Source organism: Schistosoma mansoni, chromosome W, assembly GCF_000237925.1.
Source record: "Schistosoma mansoni strain Puerto Rico chromosome W, complete genome".
NCBI lineage: Eukaryota > Metazoa > Platyhelminthes > Trematoda > Strigeidida > Schistosomatidae > Schistosoma > Schistosoma mansoni.
The window spans coordinates 27,325,615-27,350,087 of NC_031502.1; the positions used below are offsets into that span (position 1 = coordinate 27,325,615).

General features: G+C 31.0%; 1 protein-coding gene across 1 annotated transcript; it reads left to right on the forward strand.

The window, feature by feature from the left end:
* Positions 1–4,914: 4,914 nt before the first annotated feature.
* On the forward strand, positions 4,915–23,031 carry Smp_170020 (putative neuropeptide receptor; the record flags this gene model as incomplete). Its single annotated transcript, XM_018789196.1, has 3 exons — positions 4,915–6,012; positions 11,676–11,885; positions 22,963–23,031. 3 exons carry the CDS (start codon positions 4,915–4,917, stop codon positions 23,029–23,031), a joined length of 1,377 nt encoding a protein of 458 aa, XP_018654664.1.
* Between the last annotated feature and the right edge of the window lie 1,442 nt (positions 23,032–24,473).

Sequence of the window (24,473 nt, forward strand, 5' to 3'; positions counted from 1 at the left end):
GGACCTACCAGTCTCGCGCCAGAGCACTTAACCGATAGACCACTGAGCCGGCATCCAACAGTGTTAATGTCTAACTTCAACCAATCCATGAAATTGAGCAACCATTCACCAATGTCTTCAGTGAGTTACCATCTCACAACAGACCTGGTTGAACTCCACTGGCTACTGCTTCTCTCTAGAACTCCAGGAAATACTTCATGGAGTCAGTCACTAGTGAGCATATGATCATTTTAGTAATCTCCACAAAACCCCCCTCTGATTTCTGGAATGATTTGGTCCCATGTGATTACGTTAAATTTCGCTAATTCATATATATATATATATATATATATATATATATATATATATATATAGATCCGTGCAGTGAATCACTGTGTACTTTTTCTATTGGCATAAAATAAATTTGGTTATGAATAACATTTTCAAACTTTACATATTTACCATTTTCTACACAATAAAGTATGAAAACTTGAGGTCTTAAATCTTTTTTTTTCATATTAACGCAACTTCAGAAAAGTATGCTTTTCACAACACATTATTAAGGAATCATATTATCAGTGATTATCATAAAATTTGTTTACAACGTTATCACTGTTCATAGGGTTGTGTTTTCGATTAGAGTGCCGTTTTAGGTGATGCTTAGTGAAACTGATAGGAGATTGATCAGCAACACTGAACTTGATAAACTGTTGCTCAATATTTAGCTTTAAAATATTCTTTTAAGTTTGAAATCACAGGTATAATTTCCATTTGTCAACTGAAAAATTGGAGTATCTGATTCTTCATTTTTCCAGTCATATACCAACATTTGACAACTATACAGAAACAGTAAGACCTGGAGATCTTTTTATCAATTACAACCACATAGATGTTTCAAACCACATGAAGATAATAAAACTGTTCACTTTTCTATGAATTTTGTTTTTTTTCTGATCCTAGATCAAAGCTAACCTCTGTAAATAATCAACCGGATCTGTCACTACGAAGTTATTGTATCCTCGCCAAATTACAGACAAATTTACATAAAATTTGGAACATAATACAAAAATTGCCCTTATCAGGAATATGCGATTAGTTAGTACAACACTTGCTTATTTTGTTAGGTCTACCACTCTTTTTGGAGAATAGACCACCTACCAGTGATCTCCGGAAAATTGTCATGGGCTCTCCTTTTTACTTGTTGTCAAGTGCTATTGATTGTCTTGATGTCTTCCTCCAAACGTGGACTCGACGTGTCATTTGATCTACTACTTGTTCTTTTGTCTTTAGAACTCCACGTAAGGATTCCATTATGAATTGTATCCTATCCACATTTAGAGTATTTTCCCTATTTCTTCCTCAACTCGAATCTGGTCTGTTCTGTGCCAATGTAGCATATTACTGATTGTCTGTGAACAACGAACCTGGATTATGTTATGTAGTCAGTTATTTATGAATACGCGTATTTTCGTTGATGACTGTAGTAGTTCCGAAAGTTTCGGCCATCTACAATAGAGTTATTTTGACGTTAGTTTTAAAAACTCTGACTTTCGTTCTGCGGGACAGTTGTTTTGAGCTCCCGACATTCTTAAATTGTAGGAATGATGCTCTTGCTCCATCCACTGGTGCATTTGGATTTGTATAAGATCCTCAATATTCATCGATGTTGCTCAATATGTACATGAAGGCTTCCACCTCTTCGAGAGCTTAGCCGTGAAGTGTGATTTAGTTGATAATCACTGTTTTGTACTTGGGGATTTCGGTTATTTCTCTATGAATTCTGGGGCACACTACTACGAAATCCGCTACCACATTGGCTATCTTCGTAGTTGGTCTTAATGTGCTTCACACAGACTTGGATGAAAGAAATTAATCATACTCGTCATGCGAAATTATATAAAATGGAAACTATAGTGTTTTATATCAGTTTAAGGTCAACTGTTCAGTTTGAGTAGAGACATTATTTCTCAATATTTAGTGACAACTAAATTATAACCCAATTTTTTAGGCTTCGAAAATTTTTATATGTAATTTAGTCATATATTTCATGTTTTAATTAACTTTAGATATTATTTCTAGCTTTATTACCTATTCTATTGTTTGTAATATTTGGGTTTATGACAGAATATTTTGATGTCATAAACAATTACAAGTGCAGCAATTATTTGTTCTATTGAAGTTGGATATTGGCTAGCTTTGAAATCTTGGATGAGTCTTTGTTTTCTTCGAGTCCTGAACTGGATGTACCTGCAACTAAACGTTGATGTTCATTACGAGATTCTGATCCAGTACTTATCTTTTCAAACGCCAATGTGTTATCTATTAAGCTCAGTTTATTAAATTGTTCAACGGGCATCAACATTAACACTGTAAGTTAATTCAACTGACATACTAAATAAAACGTAACGTCGATTTGATCCAGTTTTGCTAAGGTTTCTAACTTAATGAGCAATCGAAACAATCCGCGTAGGGTGTTAATATCCTGATAGAGACTGATTAGATACAGTTTTTAAGATCTGCAACTTGAAAGTACAGATTTTGACAAATTAGTTATTTGCTCACTGTTTTATATCACATCAACTGAAGAACTAACCTTTATTTGGCATTAAATATGCTTTTAAAGGAAAATTGATTTCAAAAGCTACTGTTTAACTTGATGATGATCAATCTTAGAGAAAATGATTGATGACTTTCACAATAATACTATTTCCAATATTAAAAAAAGGCAGTCAAAATTATAGTTGTTTGTTGCTTTCTTACTGTTTTATTTATCAGGTTCTATTTCCCTGTTTGCATAATCAAGAGCAGTTTGATGGACTTTCTTCAAGAGAAAACAAGATAATATGACATCATTAGGTGTGTCACACAGGCATTTAGATAAAAATGCACTTTTAGCTATGTAGTTCAATATATCAACAGATAAAAAAGCGTATTTTATCCCCTCATACTGAGCTATTTCATACTACTTGCGGATTGGTACCTTAAAATTATATGCCTTTTATACCAGATAAGTATAAGTTCACAGAATAATTACTAGCATAATGTCCTAGTTCTTGTTATTGATGTTTCACAAGCAGGGCATGTCAATTTAGCTTAATCGGAAGTGTCGGAGTCAGACGCTGATGGTATCAGACAAACAATCTATGATACAAATTGACTGATGATTTAAGCTTACAGAAAACTAAGTTGTAAATCGGTAGATAGGCTATATCTATGTAATGTTCTGGAAATAGATTCCGTACAGAGTATTATTTGGGTACTTCTTGAAAAGTCAAGATCACAACGGTTAAGCCTTCTAGTACTTTTAAGTTATCTATTATCCTTTAATTATTTTCTTCTAGCGACACAAGATTAGTATCCAGGTTTCAAAATTCCTATATATTAACACAGAACCTCTGTAGTGTCGGTTGATATGTTAAGCCCATATACCCTTATTCTAGCTTCTGGACAAGCCAATTTACCTATCCATCATGAGTCACGTTTTGACCTTGTTAATTATTCACTTATCAACCCTGACTGTTTTTTATATGAGCGTATTTGTGTGTACACTTCATGTCCTATTCATCACATGTCTGTAACTTATTCTTGTCTGACTATAAATATCGATTAACGTTTGGTTAAAGCGAGTTGGCTTACCCGCCGTCTCCAATGTGCGTCATTTTCGCTTCGCTGTCTTCTGTTCGCTTCGTCCTTCTGATTTCCTGTCCAGATCAATGAGTGTACAAAATATATGTATTCACAATCCATTCTCGTATTTGACTTATTTAACTCCGTTATTCATCAACGCGGATTAAGTCATGATCGCGTAAAATTAAAAATGAAGTGATTGAATATCACTTTTATTCATCATTTAGCAGGTTCCAGAATAATAAGTGAAAAAATGAATACTAGAATTTGATAGAAGTTTTCCATATTCACATTTCCTATTGCCTAATAATGGATAAATCTTGTTCCTGTATAGTAGTTGTTGATATGAAAATGTTTTCAGTTCGATTTGATAATGATAGACCCACATTCCATCTTTAACTTAGGATAAAAACTACCTGATTTTGGTTTAATTTATAGGATTTAGTTCTAGAAAATTTCCTTTTGTAAACTATTTTATTAAGAAATGGACATTTTCTATTGAATACGAAGTCTTTCTTTCAAAAAAGTCTTGTGTTCTTAGTTGGTTCAGAGGTTGAGAAATTTTTCCTTAGATTTCAAACCAAAGTTATTAATTTCAGAACGATTATTATCAGGATTATTTCTATCTTTTGTTTACAGACACTTTTATGTGTACGAAGACGATAAGTAAATTAAGAGGACAGAACATTTAAAAGCGCAGCTTTGAACAGATGGTTTCGGCTTACCGTCGTGGCATTTAACACTCTGATTACAGCATTTTGGCAGTTGAAATACAAAATTTATTAGTTACACATCATATTGAGAGGTAAATTTAAGTATTTTGTAATCTTACCAATAAAGTCTCTGTTTTCTTAAACATTGTGTAAAGTTGAGAAGAGAATTTGTCCCTACGTTTTTGCAGATAATTACTAATTTAACATTTTGAAAGCTTTCATATTGGTCTTTTGGTTTTTTGCTTCACCACCCAGTTACGGGAGTGAACAGTAGACTACTGGCTAAAGAATTTATATGACATTGTCATTGATTGATGGAAATGTCATTTCATGGTTTCTACAGCTTTCCTTATTACTATTATTACAGACATGCACTTTATATTTTATTAAAAGTATACTGTTTGGTAAAAGTTTTGTTGTCTTTATTTATAGATAATGAAGATTAGCCAATCGTGAATAACACAGAAACTAACCAGTTAAAATAATTCACTGGGTTATTTATTTATACCACTTGAGAAATGAATGTTTAACAGGTTAGTTTACAGCTTGGGCGTTTCAGTAAATTTCACATATTACGGTTTCTTTTGAAGAAAACATGAATAATTTCAGTTCAGTTTATGAAAGTGGTCAACTTAACATCTGGAGCACAAGTTCTGTTAATCATATTGATAATGTTACGGAAAATTTAATGAGTAATGATATGTATGAAAATTATATTATCATTCATAAAAACGAAACATCAATTTTCCTTAGTATATTAGTATTTTCGGTGTATATTATCACAATGTTATCTTCTTTCATTGGCAATACAATAGCAATATGTATATTTTTGCGAAAACGTAAAAAATTTGGCATAAAATATCGTACTACAATGAAACCATTTACCAGTACTGAAAAGCAGGTAGATCCACATTCAGAAAATTATCTACAGTCATTTAAGAATCGTCATGTTGATGGAAATTATAGCAGTTCAGCGAGTGATTATGATCACAATAATTTATTGAAAAAGAATCTGGATAATTCAATAGAAAAAGCACCGAAACACTTACACCATATTATGAGAAACACATGCCAAAAGCAAACATTTTATATGAATGGAGCATTTAATTATTATTTAGCCAGTTTAGGAATATCTGATTTATTCATGGGCCTTTTTTGTATTCCGTTTACGTTTACACAAATTTATTTACATCACTGGCCATTTCCTGATTTAATGTGTCCAATTGTTGTTTATGTACAACTGGTTATGGTTACAGCCTCGTCATTAACCAATACTGTTATTAGTCTAAACCGATTATTTGGTATAATAAGTCCATTTAGATTTGATCATTGGCCCAGTAGACATCAAAAATCATTGACTATCTGCATAATAATAAGTATTTGGGCTATTTCATTTAGCGGTAGTACAGTACAACTGTTTGCAACCAGAACACAAAGACAAGGACAAAATACAAATCCATTAGAGCAAAAAGAAGGCTATTCAGCTGGTCGTAAATTATGTCAAGAATCATGGGATGGAGATGACTATAAGCGTTCAATTTATACAGTTGTACTTTTCTTAGTAATTTACATCATCCCACTGGGAATACAAACGTCAACCTATGGATATATTAGTTTTAGGTTATGGAACCGCAAAACACCTGGGGAGTCAATTAAAGGTGTAGAAGATATGCGGATTAAAGAAAAGAAACGAGTAAGTTAATTTTCGTTATTTAACATTTTGATTATTTTTTGTGGGCAACCAAAGTATTTTTATACAGATAGCCATGTTTTTATCTTTTGATTAGTCGACATTAAGTTGACAAAAAACTTAAAAATAAGTTGATGGTAATCAGCAAATCAAGTATTTGGACCATACATGAACACTAGTTACAAGAATAAAAAGATCAAGGTAGCACTTGTCATAATAAGGCTATAAAATTGAAATTTTATTTATACAAGATAAAAATGAGCTTCTTCTTGAAGAAATTCACTTATAATTCTTTGTTTTAAAATGAATATATTACTAGGATCCGGATACATTTTATGTGGTATATCTGTATACGTGAATTCGTTGTCCTTTTTCCATTGTGTTAGAATGCTTTTAAAAACTCTTCTTTGTTTCAAGCTATAATCTCCATACAACATTTAGTCATATAGAGCTCATAGACAATGATTTTCTGTTGATCATAAGTTTTCATTTTTTAAATCGGTCATCACTTGTTTGATTGCATTAGACAGTGTTACATCACATATGATTATAACATGTTAACTATACCATTATTATAATGAAAGTCATAAAAAGGAACTGTTGAAATACTATAGCATTTCTTTGAAACAGAAATCTCAGTAAATGTCGATTTTATTGATATTCTTAGTCGTTTTTTTAAGTTCTAACCATCATACTATTGACATTTCATACATTTGGTTTGTTGATAATCGATTAAATACAGCTACAGTAGGCAAGTTACAGAAAAAAACAGTTAACAGAGGGATGCAATGAGACCATACTGTAACAATTCAATCTATTGATTTATATTTTCCTGTTGTTTAGCTGACATTTAAAATAATATTTCACGAAAAAACGTTAATAATGAAGCATTTACATATTTTAAACTGTTTTTTTTGAACAGGTATTTGACCCAATTAACCAAAAAAAAACAGTTTGATGGACAGTAATCTGAAATGAAATGTTGATAATTTATTTGCTTTGCACTGATTTATCTATTTATTGAAACAGTAAATATACTTTAGACGAAATGCCAAAATGAAGTTCAATTTTATTTGCTGAAAATTAATTTTAACATAATAATATACTTGTATGGTGTATTTTATTATCGGTTTGTTGAAATTCGATGACGTTATTGGTTTAGGAAAAAGAGGAGCCACTTCAAAACACAAAGTTTGAAATACGGCCAGTCTCATTTTCTGCTATTTATTTGGTGGAAATATTCACCTAAACACATGTGTTACTACTCCATCGAAGTAACTGGTATTTTGGGCTTACTTGTCTATTGGTAAACATTTTATTATCAATATCCGGTATTATTACTTGTTAATGAAAAAATTTATATCAGTCAGCTAATTGGCAAAATATAATTTGGATAGACTAATTAGTTTAATCCTGACATTTGGTAGTCATTCTTTAAGGATTTTATTTTACTCCAGGAAGGTGTTGATAGATTCAATAAATTACAATAAATCCCTTGAGCATAACTGTTAATAATCAAAATGCGTAAATTCTCATTATCGAAAAAGTATATTTTCAAGATTTTTGATTGCTTTCGGATTTGACTTGTGTTACCACTTACTTTTATTAAAGTCTATGTGAAGGTTAAGATGATCAAATTATCTTAATAACCATCATTGATGTACAAATTGGAATTCATGTGTGTACTTCAATTAAAAACTTGAAGTTCCTTAGCTTTATAGTTTGAAACAGAAGGCTTCAATATATTATAAAAGATCCAAAGTATAGATTTAGTATTTCTCAACAGTTAGGTATTTCAATTGACAGTCACATGATTTGTTATCAGACACTCAAGTAAATATCGATGGGAGTATTATTATATAACTGGATACAGTGAACTGAGATATCCGTATATCTAGAGCAAGATAGAAGCTCAGATAAGAGGCTTGATAAAGTAATAACAAACTGACTTCATTAGAGAATACGGTGAATTCCTCAAAACTCCGAAATAAAACATCGAAGTTAACATAAATCGTTAAGTGAAGCGTAACTGACTCAGTCAAAATAGTGTCCTAAATATGATAAAAGAAATATTTATATTTTCAACAGATAGTTTTGGATATAAATCAAAGAAATAAACCAAAAGCTCTCATTATAAGTCAGCTTGACAAACGTGAGCAATCGGATAGAAAGTAACATTATTTTTGTGTATTTATAATTAAGACTTCATTATTACTCATAGAGCACTATTTTTCTGTATGATTCGATGTTCATATTATATGTCATCAAAAATTCACTAGGCGGACTCATGTTCGGTTTTCTAATAACTAATGTATTAACAAATTCTTATCAGGACCGTCTTTTATATTCCTGAAATCTTTGGGAGTAAACTACTAGACACTTGGATAGTACCCAAAGAATATACACGTCGGTTGCACTACATTTGATGCAATCTACATTGTTTATTTAATCATGCATATTATGAAATTTAACATGAAACACTACTTCTTATTATTGTCCCTCAAATTTACCTATCTACATACAATGTGAAAATTTTCTCAGTTTGTTTAAGTTCTTTGTATCCACTATCAACTACTGATTAATTTATTAATCTTGGTGTATACTATTTATGTATTAAGTACAAAGACCTCACCATAAATGGGTCAAACAATTCGAAAATCAACCAAAAATATAACGAACGCATCATAAAAATAAATTCGATTGAACCAAGTTGAAATTATAATTACAGTATAACCAAAAGGTATAGATATGGTTGAAAAGTGTGATATTAGTTCTTGTCGACGTTTTTCGTCTCACTTGTTACCCAAGGATACATGTAAACTTGTAACTAGAAGAGAATCCAATAAAGAAATCCAAGAAAGTTCAAAATGTATGTTTATCAATCTGTAACATCTTTAAATGCAACCATATAGCAAGACCAAGAACCTCCTTAAATTTGTATTAATCTAACATTGAAAATTATTTTCCCAGTGAATTAGCTCTTTGTATCAAATATGTTTCTCAACATTTATATAATATTTCTTATCAGATAGTAATTTTGGACACGAAAATGTATTCACAGTCATCCCGCTAGTTGGTACAATGTGATTCACACAAATATTTTTATTGATTGAAGTTGAAAATTGTCTAAAAATAGAATGATTCAACCAAATATTTTCAAAGATCATCCGGAACTATTTGCAAAATCAGGTGTACTGAAGAGTCCATTTCAATACCACAGATAATCAATTTAAAAGGTTTTACAAATACTGAATATATTGAGCTTAAGAAGAGACATTTTTACTGCTTATTTTATTTAATTAACGAGATTTTACAGTCTTAGCAAACAAGTAACCTTTTTCTTAAATCCATCAAATCTTACTTACTCTTTACTGAAAATTTGATTATCTTTTATTCTTTCGTCATAGTCCTGAACAATCATTATTTAGATCGAACACTATATATTGAATGTTAATCTCACGATAGACCAAACTGCAATAAAAATTTATAATTAGCTAAATCTGCATTCATGATTTACAATATCAATAAGATCAGTTTCATTTGATAACTAGATTTGAAAGAATGAACTGGGGGATTAGAAATATGTTTAAAATTCCTTAATACATTTATGGATAAGAACCCATTTTCAGTAAGAAAACTGTCAAAGGCGCAATATTGAGTACATTTAATTCTATGAAAGAAGTGATGAGTAAGTTAGCAAATTAAAACAAAACAGACACAGTGTAAAATTTGTACAAGTTGGTTTCTTGATAAACATTAAAAAAGTGAGAATACCACGGTTTGCAGAATAAAACAGATTCATTCTATTTTACAACTTTTCATCAGTACCAAACAGCCTGAAATCAAGTGCTTCGCATAAAATCTATGTTAAACATTTGTTAGTAATTTTAGGTTGTGTGCAGCTGATGAGGCGTTAAATAAAATGAATTTATTTCATTGTTCAAACCTTGTTGTTATGGCTCTATTTAAAATGTATTTATTCGTGCACTTTTGTTGTCCCTAAATATTTCGTCATTTTAATCAGAGAAAGTTTTCATTTTCAGGGAGCTAATCAAACGAAATAACACTATAACTAGCCAGTTTTCTGTTAGTTAATTAAATTGAAAATCAATAGTAATTGCTATGTGGTTAGTTCAGTAAACGATTGTATTCTGTTTCTACATAATGCATTATTACATTTAAAATAAATGGGTTAATAATTTATTCATTTTTCTATGGAAACTGATTACTTAAGCCTGATTTTATTCCACATCAGAACTGGATTTCATCACTTCTGATTTTAAGGGACTTCGAACTATATAAAGTAGTATATCTTCAATAATTCATTTTAGAAATTTTCAGGTTTACCAAACACTTGTAAATAATGCTATTTTGAGAGGTACTGACTCTATTGTAGATATTTAACTACTGTTAAACTTTAGTTAGTTAAAATTTACGATTAAAATCATGAGGATGTAATATTTATATAATACTATACAACCGTATATTTCTTATAGCTCCTGTTTCAGGATCACTTTGATAAAAGTAGCTCTTAATTTCATCAAAATATATTGATTAATTTTCTTATGAGATTTATATAGGTGGTGGCGTTTAACAAATGGACCTTCAGAATATATAAAACTGATTTTAAATTATATCTCTGACATTCATAGCATAGAGAATGGATCTATAGAGAGACGTGACAATTTATTTTATTGATCCTTAGCTTCCGTTATGTTTGTTTGATTACTAGTATCTTCAAACAAAACACTATTATTTAATTGAGATAATTGATTACTGCCTATTGAATTCATACCATACTTTAATTTTTCCGGTTTCAGGATGAAATGAAAATAGGTGAGATCTTGTTAGCATTACTTCTCAGATATTATAAAGTATGAAATATTGAGTGCTTACGATAACATCTTAAACACTCATTAAATCACATAGTAATTATAAGAAGTTTAGGTTTCTGAGTTAATTTGAATTGTATTAAAATTGGTTTTATAAAGTGGTAATCATCTTTTGACGTGCAGCGGTATCATCCAGATATTTTTCCAAAATTCTTGTTTTAATAGTTCGTAGTTGTTGACATATTTATTGACTGAGAAATGACTTTTGTTACTTAATTATGTTATTGTCATAAATCAACGGTTTTTGCCTGTTAAGCTATCTTTTGTCAAAATATAATTTGACGTCATAAAAAGTGAACCTGGGGATTAAAATTTTTACAGTAAGCATTTTAAATTTACTACACTGGGTTGTAATTCAAGTGACATATGTTATTTGATGTTTAAATTTATTGTGTACATTAAATGGTCAACGTTTGGAACAGTTTTCTTTTGATGGACGTTTACTGAAAATGGACTTTAATCGAACATCAGTTTAATGTAGCTAACATTCAATTTATTAATAGGATTACACCATATTCATTGGGCGTATTCCATTTATTAAGCATTTTACCAGGTGTTTTATTCAAAGCATCATGTCGTAGCTGTCAGTCAACCATGTCAGAAAGTTTTTGTTAATGTACGAGGAACCAAAGTGTGAAACATTTGAAGACAAATGATAATATTTACTCCCTAGTAAAAAACATTCATGCATCATATTTAAGGGAGTTTTATGTTCTAAACACCATTGTACAGAATTTTTGAATGAATATTCTTTTTTGGATTTTCTTCATATAGATCATTAAAATGTTGGCATTCATTGTTGCGATGTTTGGTATTTGTTGGCTTCCATCACACTTATTCTTCCTTCTACAAGATTTTAGTACATTATTTCGCAATATGCCTGAACATACAACCAGACTTGTGTATGGTATGTGCCACTGGATAGCAATGTCGAATAGCTTCGTCAATCCAATCATTTATCTAATCATGAGTAGATCGTTTCGGGTAAGTTTGAGACCAATTTTTTATGCTTTACAAAATGCTTAGTGTTCAAACAGAAAAACAATTTCCTAGATTCAAACCAGAAGTGATCTAACGAAACTGATCTTTTGTGTTTTGCATATAGCTGACCTATTACTAGCTACTGTGACAAACGGTATTGCAAGTTCTGTTATTTCAGTTAACGAAGTAGTGTTTAGAAAGGACTGTAGTTGATATTCATAGTTCCCAATCTTTTTTCACTTCTAAATTATGACCTACTGCTTATGTTAAAAAGAACAAGCTGTGTTTACATTTAGTTTCCGTAAATTAAATTCTTTTTTGTATTTCCTGGTCAGGTGCTACTTTCCTTGATGACGTATCTAAACGTGATTTTTATTCCATTATATCTGCTCTCTACATATCCACGCAGTTACGTTATGTATCACTGAAGATCGAACTTCGTAAGAAAAATTGTTGCAGTTCCTCACTGAAAGGATAAAGATGAAACTTATCGGTTCTATTTGTACAGAGCATAAGCATTCAGAATAGTTCGATGAACTTTTTTGTTCGTTTGACAAAACATCGATAAACCACTGAAGTACTGACGGAAATGGCTATTATTTAATAATACGATGTTACATACCTTCGTTCTATTCAGTCATCATTATTTATTTGATTCAAAACTCAGAGAGCTCATTAATATTTAATGACCAATGAGAAAAACGGACTTAACTTTTGTAAAATATACACTTAACTACATTCACAAGAAATTAAATACCTACTAGCAACCATGGATTTATTTGAATATTCTTTTGCCTGACAAGTGGTCAACGACAAGAATTCGAGGTTTAAGGGATTATACGTCAAAAGGGAGTTAAAAATGGTATGTTGTTTCATTATTGTAGGTATATGGAAAGGATAAAATAGACCTAAAGTAGTTTAAATTTACATTTGTCAGAGTAAAATACTTTTGTTTTCAGTTTATTGTCTTTCTGGGAGCTTCTTTATAGAACTAGAGATTTGAATCTATATAGCTCATAAATGATAATCTGTCTTGTTTTCTATTAATTGATGTCTTGTTTTGCTTTTGTACTTTTCATGAGCTGCAATACCCATGAGTTATTTAATAGCCTACTGAAATAATGGTAACTGTAACTGAATACATGACATTAGATTTCCTCCAGAAAACATGATTTCAAAGATCGCTGTGAACTCATTTTGTTCGAAAAGTTTTGAATACAGTCAGTGGTTTATATGACCTGCATGATTATTCGTATACCATTTTTGAAATCTAGACACAGTTTTCTACTGGATATTTTATTTTACAAAAAACTTCTAGAGTCCTTTCAAACTGGTGTATCAAAGAGTATTTACATGTTTCAAATGTAAACTTTTAATTTCAGACTGATTTCAAACAAATACTGCAGTGCATATTCCCCTGTTGGAAATCAGATAATCTTCTAAATTCTTGAATATATTGTCAACGCGCTCGTTATTTGAAAAAATGTATCATTTGTGTCAGTGGAATCGAAGGAATTAAGAATCGCTTTAACGTTCTTAATATATGCAATTTAATTTAAGTCAGGTTGGTTCAAACAATGAATCCCAATGCATTTACCAAATATTTTATTTCAAATGAGGATGAAAACATGATGTGTTTCTCTAAACTATTTTACTGATGATTATTGTTAACTATTAAGTATGCTTATTAACACTTTTTCTATTAAAACTTTCAAGTTATTAACATATAATTTACATTGAACTAATATAAGTCGATAAACTGGTATATCTGAAAATTGTGTTTTATTTGAGCACCTGAAAGTGACTAGGGACAGCATGAGCAGCTTTTGACTCATGAAAGTTGGAATTCGTTACTTAGTGATGAAATATATTACATTTTAGGGTTATGAGTACTTTTGATGGATAACTGCGTTAAACTAAAATCACTTTCTTTGGGATAGACATAAACTTCAACAAATACTTCCATGTTACCCATCCTGTGCTGAAATCATTTCAATTGATTTCCGTAAATAGATATGTTCAAATTATTTTAAACATTTATTCTCTTCATGATGTTTTATATTGCATTAAGGAATTGCGAAACGTACGGTTTAACATTCCTAAAGAGTTGAGTTATTATTCAGTAAATTTAAAACCATATTAGAGTTTCAAGAAAATCACACCATGTGGTCATTCAGTTATATTTGTGCACCATAACATGTTTTTGTAATAAGGTTTGAACTAATTTACGGTTTGCTGGCCAAAATCAACCCCGTGAAATTACTATGGAAATGACACTGAACCAGCTTCATTGAATGCAAGCAACTAGATAATTAACAGAGATTTACCAGTTGTAATCTCTTTCACAGCTTTATTTTAAAGGCTTATAATGTACTACAAATGCAATGTTTATCAAGCTGATAAACTGTTATCTCCTGTTAAAAACTACGGAGTAATACTTCCTGTCTGTTAGTAAAGCAATAATAAAATATTTGTAATAAATAACCATGATCTTTAACATTCATGTAAACGAAATATCCCTGGAATTAAAAGTGATACTCAATTAGAACAAACATTTAAACAGAATGAGTATGAGCTAGTCTTAATACAGTTCCATATGATGAACCAAAATCACTTGTGATTCAATAGCCACCCTATAAAATAAAGAGAGAAAGCACTCCTCAAAATGTCACCATTAATTTATAAAGAATTTTTCATTCGGTTATAGGTATTAACACATTCAATTTTCTCCTGTTAAATTGCTAAAACTCTCTCAATTTACTTCAATGATCCAGCAAAGTTTCATTAATTATAAGGTTAACTCATCATTATGTTGAAAGAAGTTAAAAACATTCGTGTTTAATGAAGAACTACAATTCAGCTATTATATCTGAATATTTATCATCGAGTTGAAGAGATACAAAACAACAATAATAATTGGGTTCTTAAGTTGCTTGCATTAATGAGGAAATGCTAACAAGTTGATTTGTTTCGTGCTTTTGCTTGTATATTAATTACTTTTACACGAATATAATATTCATCTTAAAACGGATTTGAAAATGTTTTTGACTTCATACGATTACCAAAGTCGCATTTTGCTTACTAAGAAAATGTATTAAAAAAGATGACCAAATGGGCTGAAAAACTAAAAAACTGGAAACGATTTCGTTCAGCGAGAAATAGTATTTACCGTCAATTAAAAGTCCAAAAGCGTATTTTCATAGTTGAAATCATGGGTCAATTGAAGCCAGACCACGATCGAAAACCTGGAAGCACTGGGCGGGTTTTCGATCGTGGTCTAGCTTCAATTGACCCTTGATTTCAACTATGAAAATATTAAATTCTTCACAAAACCCCCTCTGATCTATAAAAGCGTATTAACATAGAGATGGTCTATGTATTTGATACAACACACGCTAGTCGCCTTTGAAAGCAACAGAGAGACAGATATTGCGATCATATAAACGGTACTGAAAAATGATAAGATTTCACGCAGAAATAATGTGGTGAAATCGAATTAGCATTTCATAGGAATTTAAAGTACAACTGTCTTTTGCATAGGTAAATGTACTTGTTATGAGATTTCTTAACCGTTGGAAAAAACTTCGTTTAACGTAGATAAAAAGCTTGCTAAAAAGCGACCATGTCGGAAGACTTGAATAATGTTTAGCATTAAACATGTTCTTCCTTCACAATATTTAAAACGTTGAAACTTAGGGAACGCAAAAGCATTTTGGAGCTAAACCGATGTACAATGATTTGTAAAAATATTATTAAATTATGTCATTGACGTCATTAAATGTATCGTCTATACTCACTAAAATTCCGCTACTAGAAACTGTGTATTTTATTTTCAGTGAACTAGGAGAAAAACCTTTATTCTTGTATCTACAATAAAACAGTTAATTTTCAGATGCATGATGAATGTCCACTTCCTATTCGACAATAAATATTATGAACAGTTGGATGATATAACCATGGGGTTACCATTGGGCCCTCTCCCAGCAGAAATTTTACTTGCAGGACTGGGAAATTGACCACTTGAAGACAAAATCAGTCATCTAACAGCTTACTGTCGTTATATAGATGATATTTTCATAGTGTTAGAAAAAAGCTTGTGAAGTATGATTTACCTAATATATCTAATAACATTCATCCATCTATTAATTTTACACTTGAGGAAGAACAGAGTAATAGCATATCTTTTTTTGATATCCAACTAACAAAAAGAGGGATAAATAGAGAATCTGCAGTTGGGCAATACACTTGTTTCTTTAGTGCTGTATCAATCAGATATAAAATAAACTTAGCAGATATCCTGACTCATCGTGTTAGAATGATTTACTGTAATGACACCATTGTAAATGGTTCGAGAAATTTCTTAACATGGTTAGTAGGAATGGATGTTCAAGGAAACTTATCAAAGAACACATGAATGAGATGAAAGGAAGATCAAAAGTATCTACAGTTCCAAAGAAAGTATTGTCCTTAAAACTACAATTTCTAATTGATGCTACCGAGAAAATCATGACCCAAAGGTTAAGAAAGCAGATCAAAAACATTTAGTGCAGCCAATCGGAATACAGTTTTCTACGATTGCCCGATAATGAAAACCCTAAACAAGGACAGACTGGCAGAATTCGCCACATTCATATATATTTACCAATCCAACTGTTCCTGTAGAGCCAATTATATAAGGTGCATAATTCGAAAAGTCTTTCATCTCATAGCAGAACATCATCCATTTTTGGTTGAGTAAATGATAGGTAAGAGTGATTCAGAGTTCTATTCTCTCCTCCCTCGGTGGATATAGGTTATCAAGTTCACTTAAATAAAGTTTTTAAGGATATCCACCATATTCCATCAAATTTACCACATGGTTTACGAGTTGGTCTTTTGCACATTTCTGAAACCATAGAAATCCATGTTCATAAACCAAACCTTTGCATTCAAAAGAAGTTTGTACAACCGCTCTTGCTAGCTTTGCGATCGGTATAGGAGTGAGTTTTTATCTGGACTTTGATTAGGCTCTTTCATTCAAAATATTTAGACGATTTTCTAGTTTCTTCCATGTTTTCAATATTCGTTTCAATTCTTACATAACTACTATAATACTGACCTTTCATCAAAACATTTCATTATGCGATTAGCAACTATTTAATTTTTTGAATAACTATCTTGACTATTATTATCCTCTTTCTTTCAATTACTCAATATTACTTTATAATCAATGTGACGTGTAATTATTACGTAACGTGACTGCTCTATAAGTATTATTTCATTGTTGTATAGAGCCATGATGATGAACGAATTGAAAAGAAATTTCTCTTCTCTATTCGTTCTTTTCTACTGAATATTGTTTGTCGTTGACGTTTAACCAAATAAGGAAACTTCGGTTTTTTTAAACTGTAATATTTTTATTTCATAGATTATAAAATAAACCCACGGTATTATACCCGAATTTCTTACAGATTTATAAATAGTTGTGGTACTTTGTACTCTATCGACATGTAACACATTGTAAGAATAATATACTTCTTCCAATTAATTAACTGTGTGATTTTGGTCAGTAGCTTAAGTTTAAATGTTTTTTCCACGAAAATTAATATTTCTAAAAACAAATAGCCATTTAAGCGAAGATGGATAGTGACTAGCAGTGGAATTCAGTACGTGCGTTTCGTCCTATTTGGGACGATTATATGTGAATTGAAGACACTTGACATAGATCTAAATCAGTTGTAACATCCTGATAACAGTGCAACAAAAATGTTTATTTTGGAATCATTATACTGACCTTGATTGATCTACTACGGGACTTTTATTATAAGTGACAATTATTTTAAAGCATGGATCGTCAACTTCCAATCTATTGATAATAAGTGGAAAAATGATTCTCACCACCTTTTGGAACCAAATATAACGGAATGAAATAAAGCAATCATCTCCTGCAGTTATCAAATTATTTTCACCAATTTATTATTTTTAAAAGCTAAACAAGCATTTATGAAATCAACACAAATGTTTATTAAATGGATTAATTGCTTCCAGAAAGCGGGATTTTTGTTATGAATGTAATAAGAAATTGGTCAACAATGGAAAAGTAGATAACAACTACGTGAATTTAGCGAAATGTCCTTATGATTTTCAATGTTTAGTGTTTATTTAATTTGTACACTACTTAAGCACTTTAAATTTAATGACTGATAATTTAAAATTAAATTCGATCCCTATGGTGAATAAACATTTTCGTTAATCACGAATAAACGTATTCCCTATTTATTTGACTGTGTAAACAATGCATGAACTATGCTTTCTGCATGTTTTTAATCGCAGTTATTGTTGTCATGGTAAATTAACAAAATATGATTGACATTTTTACACATATGCTGCTAATAGATTTCAATTGAAGTAGGAAATTTATTCAGAAAACCATTTTGGATAAAAAAAACCCAGTAAAAATAGCATCAAACACGTGAAGAGCTTATAGAGGCATCATAAATGCATCTTGAAAGATTCTAACAGAACCGTGATTTAATTGACCAACCCACCTAGTTACCGACCATGGACGCTTATGAAATTTTCTTTAGAAAGTAACTTAATAACACAGAAAGAGATTAGTGTGTTATTCGTAAGCAAAATCTATGGACAAAATTATGGTGTCAAGTGAGAATCGAATCCAAAAACAACTGTTTCATATTTTAACAAACTATATTGACATGATTGAATAAAACAAATTTGAGTTTTAGAGCGGCTTCTCAGAAGCAGAGATTATTTTTAATGTACGATATATTCGATCTATTTAAACACCAAAATTTATAAATGAATGTTCGTCAATAAATCTGGAAACTTCGAAAGGTTAAATCACTAATCTTAACCAAATATTACCCTGGTTAAGCAAATTGCTACTGAGTTAGGAAAAAAAATAAATAAAACATTTAAAAAAGGAAACGGAACAAGCGAAATATTTGTTCAAAGTTCGGAGAATGATCACCATCATATTTTAAAAGAAATGAGATGAGCATCACAATTTTAATCAGTTAGTAGAAACTCCTTTGAAATGATTTCGTCACAATATGTCTTTTACAAGGCCAAATAGACCAATAACTGTTTATTCAAAGGAAAAGCTTATAAAATGAGTTTTAGCATATAGAATAGTTTAATATTAAGATTTATGTCACTGTCTCCAAAAGTTTTACTTATTTATTACAAACAGCTCATTATTCTAAAGTCCACTCTGATTGAAACGACTTGGTCACTGGCCGTACTTGAACGTGAATGAGTGTGATTTAAATGGAGTGATTGAGTGCCATCGCAAAAAGAACTGATTATCTGTATAAACACTTTAAAAGGGACTTCGAGAAAATAAAAAAAGTTTGTTTGCTAACCAATTTTAAATATATGGGTACACAACTGTTTCACAGCTCATATGAAATTATCTAGTTGTTAGTGCATTGCAAAATTAATGATCACAATGAATCTATGAGAAATGCTATCAACAACAAATAGAGTCTGTTGTGAAACTAACAATTGGAGTCGTCTTTGATACATACTTTCGTGATCTTGTAAACTGCTGTTCTACGATTTATGTTGTTAGTTTTCAGGTAATACCTGAGTAAAATGCCTAAATTTTCATCCAAAAATAAGTAGAATGTTAGATAATAGGCCAATTGTAAGGATTTAACAGTGATATAAAATTGTTCAGTTTCATACCATTACTTTTCATGATAGTCTGGTAATTAGTAGTAAAACAAAACAAAATCTATGTAGTTGAAGTTTACTATCATGTATTTATTTGAAGGTACTGCCAGTTTTATACTTGCTATATTCTGCATGATAAGAAGTTACCCATAAATCTGAATATGTGGAAGCTGATAAAAACATTGATTCAAGCATTTGTGTAGCATTGCGAAACACTGTCGAAATAGTCTTTATATTTGAATAATAGTCCTTTAATCCTAGTTTTACGAAACCTATGTATTTTGTTGTGCTGATGTTCAGTTGGGGCAATTTAAAATGTAGAAGACAAGCTCTTATAAGCGGTTTGCTTTTTATGCTAGTTTATTTTTATACTGTACAATTTCTAGTTTGTCATATAACAATTATACAGTCATTTATTTTGATGGGATTTGTTTTGTTGCTCACGGTAGTCAAGTCACAAACACACAGTTGTTTGGAATGTTTAATGATATGAACCCACCCCTATGAGGAAGGAGTCGTAAAATATATTATTGAACCATGATCTTTAAATAATTATTTGAAAAGTTAATTATATTTTGGAATGTATTTGTCTAAGCACATTTGGATTCTAATTATATCAGGAAATATTCGGAAATTAGAACTTCACATCACCAGAAAGATAATACACAGCAAGCCCATGGAACTAGGAATAGAATCGGTCATACATGAAATCTATGAGAGGATTCTTCAACATGGATCACCGTACCAGTAACTCCTTACATCACGTCTCGTTACATACAATCATATATTATAATTATTATCAGAAGGGGTATTTGTGGATAATTTAGTAATTTTAGTAGTTGAGATCATGAGTCAATTGAAGCTAGACCACCATGGAAAACCTGGAAGCGCTGGAAGGCCGTTTTGTCCCATTGTGGGGCTCCTCAGCAGTGCGCATTAACGATCCCGCCTCACGTGATTCGAACCCAGGACCCATCTGTCTCGCTCGCGAGTGCCTAACCTCTAGACCATTGAGCAGGCATCCAACGGTGTTAATGTCTAACTGCAACCGATCCATGCAATTGAACGACTCATCCACCATTGTCTTCAGTGAGTTACCATCTCACAACAGACCTGGTTGAACTTCACTGATAGGTCCTAGGTTTGAATCTAGCAAGGTAGGATCGTGAATGCGCACTGTTGAGGAGTCTCACAATAGGACGAAACGGCCGTTCAATGCTTCCAGGTTTTCCATGGTGGTCTAGCTTTAATTGACTCATGATCTCAACTATTAATATTGTAATTGTTACCTAACAAAAACGTGACTGCAACGTCTTTTCGTACATAATTTTTGTCTAATAAAATATAGATAAGGTTTTAGTACTTCATCTTGATGAAGACTTTCGATGCAACAGAGAATAAATGAGAGAAGATTTAGGCGAAAAACATTTCTGGTGTAAAACAATAACACGTGGCTCTTGAGAATAAAACACTTATAATTATATCAAAAATGTAACAAGGTAAGGTATATGGTCTTAATAGTAATAGTAATGAGAAGATATCTATTTAAGCCCGAGGTAGAAATGTCCATTTGCTTACCAAAGTTGTTAAAACGTAGTATTTAGTTGAGAAACATGTGGATTTTTCAGTTTATTAGGACCACCTTTATGAATCAAACAATGAGCTTTGTAAAATGTCGAAAAACCTATTAAACATCACTGAAAGATAAGAAATACCAAAAGTCATGTATAACAGAACCAATGAAATTCATGTAAAAGCCGGATGCTTTGTTTACATAAAGTAAAGTTAAAGAGGAAGGATAAAACACAGATTCTATAGTTCACTCTTTCAAGGAAGTGAAAATAAGACCGTTTATTTGTTTTGCAATTAGTAGGTAGTCCTTCAAGCTTCTCTAATAATGAACGTATATTATTTTAATAAAACTCAGATCTAGTTCAACACCGAAAACCTAGATCCATAGATTATATATTTTTTCCAGAAGACGACTTAAGAAATAAAGGAAAATTCAGTTTTCACTGAATATTCAAAGAACGTGGATGTTGTGTTTCCAGTCTCATTAAAATATTGTTTAATTATAAAGTTGTTTACAATCAAGGTAAAAAAAACTTGTAATTATGTTAATGAAAACAGTTTGCAGTTCGCTCATTTTGCAATACATTTTACAGCAACCGATTTGTAGGTTGATGATATTACATGTACTACGTTCAAAATAAGATTGGATTCTAGATATATAAGCATTAATCTCAAGTTGTTGTATTACTAAATTGCCTATTCTGTTTTCAAACCTGGACTAGCTTTTTTAGATTGATTAGAGACAGAAAAACATTCCCACAAACTAAGATGATTTTTATGAACTTATTACACTTTGCTTTTGAAATTAATTACCATTCCTTATAAAAATGTAGTTGCTATTCACTTGTGTCACTTCAGGGAAGTATTTGGTTACTTCAATCTTGTCTCTCGTCCCTAAAATTGTATCTAGCACTTTTTAAATGTTGGATATCAATAGCTTTGACATAAACATTAACAACAGAATTTCGAGTCCTTTTCCATGTGATAAGTTTTGGTGATTGAACGCTATACTCGGATCCTAAGCTAGTCTCGTAACCCCCAAGCTAAATCTACACAGCGACTTGAACATGAGAGAAAAGGCTCAAAATATGCGAGAAGCACTTTACTTCAAAGGTTCAATCATGTATAGAGAATGTAGGGTTTTTATAGTATTTTAGAAGTCCTTGGGTTTTCCTGAAAATTCTGGGATGCTACTAAACACAATAGCTGTGTAGTAATCAGCCAATCAGAAACTCTACATGTGACTTTTCATTTTCGTGATGTTTCTAGCAAAACTTTTAGTCAAACGCTGATTAAATAAAATGCTTCTTGATCTTTCCTGAGCTTGTCATGTCTATTGAGAGAAATTTTCAGGATTGCCTCAATACCATGATGTATCTCAGACTGAAGTATCAAATAACAAGAGTGATTCGAAACTATTAATTATTTTCTTACTGTATATTTGGTTACTGGTTGCATAGTTTTCATTCTTAGAGTACATTGTTCAGAAGAAATCCAGTTCCATGAGACTGTTTAACTAAATAGTTCAGATTTGTTATATTCACAGAATCCTTTAAATCTTGGAATCTTATAATCATATTTCATTTTCTAGGTTCAATAAAAAAAGCATGAAAAACATAATCCAAGAAACCGTAGTTTCATTGAAAACAACAGATTTTCTATGAAAATACAATAATATGGGCAGTAGAAGAATACATTCACAGATTTATATTTAGAAGATTTACGGGTTGATTCATTAAAACTCATTTGTTTAATCAAAAGAAAACTTATGTAAAAGTGAAGAACAAGAGGTAAAAGTATAATATACTGACTATTATCAGTAACCTCACAGTCAATCAGGAAAAGCTGCCTAGTTACAGAAGAATTAACAACGAAAAACAATATTGCAAGAGCGAAATAATAACTTTGATTCTAACAATCAACCCTCACATGTCGAATTATTAGGGTTAAGGTTTTCATCACGAACCAACATAAGCGATAATTCTATTCTTCGTGACCCTTCTGCTTATAAACTTATTAAGCTTAGGAATGAAATAAAAAGAAAGAATTATGGTGGAAAAGTATAATCTAACCTCACAAAGCAATCTTGAATACGTACTGAATCACATCACGTACTTAGGAGAAGGTATGTTTTGTATTTTGGCTGAAGCACCATTTTAAATTCACTTTTTGGTTGCATAGTACATATTTTTATTGATTTCGAGCATTTTAAAGACCAAATATTGCCAATATTTACTTCATTTATAATAACACAAACGTTATTTATCACTGCACTTTAAATTTCTCGCAAAATACACGAGGCATTATCGTAATTCCGACTGGTTAATTCAAGGACATCAGTATATTATCATCATACCGAACAAATTTCACAAAATGATATAAATGAAACTCATTAAAATGCACTTTCATAAAATGAAACTTCTTTTGATGTAATCTCCAGGAAATAGAGCTGTTTCTAATCAAGCACCGAAAATTTATATTCAGCTATTAATTTACGCTTATTTATCGGCTAGAAAAAACCTGTATGGTATTATACGTTTACAGTAGAATGAATAATATTAAAATGAAACTTTTATGGACAAAATCAGATACAATAACATTTGATTTTATTTATTCAAGTTTGTTCGGAATCAACTTTAGCTGTTCACAGAATTATGAAAAGGGAACATGAAGTTTTTTATGTAGGTACAAATCATTATTCTATTAATACTTTATAGATGCTGACGGACTATTTAAACAGTAGATGTAATTGTGTATTATTTTACAGGTTATTACAAACATGATACCTAAATGAAATGGTTTATTAGTTATAAAATGATGACTGATATCAATTATTTATTATGTTCTGTTTATAGATTTGAAGTAAGTAGACACTTACGGGGACCTATGGATAAAATCGGTTTTTGCTACAGGTTGCTGAGGGCATTCGATTACACTATCATTGTTAGCTGTTTATGAATCGGGTGCCTGGGTACTTATCTTCGAGAAAACTGATTGCGTCGAATCACATTTTCAATGGATTTACTCGGATACTGAGTTATAATACTTATAGCATTCACACTATGAAATTAAACTTTACCTCTCACTTTATTATTTATGTGATGTCTTCATAGTTTTGGCCTAACTTATTACTAAAATTGGTTGTTTACCCATTTTACATCAATTTATTTCAGCTTTTTATCTATTCATTTACGCCCATATCAGAATTTATAAATATGACTGTTGTTATAATGACATGCGTAAAAGTTCCAAAAAAAACTATTGTGTATTCCTATCCACAAATTAACTACGGACAATCTTTAATTGACTTATTCAACTGTAAGAAGAATAGAATATCCAGTG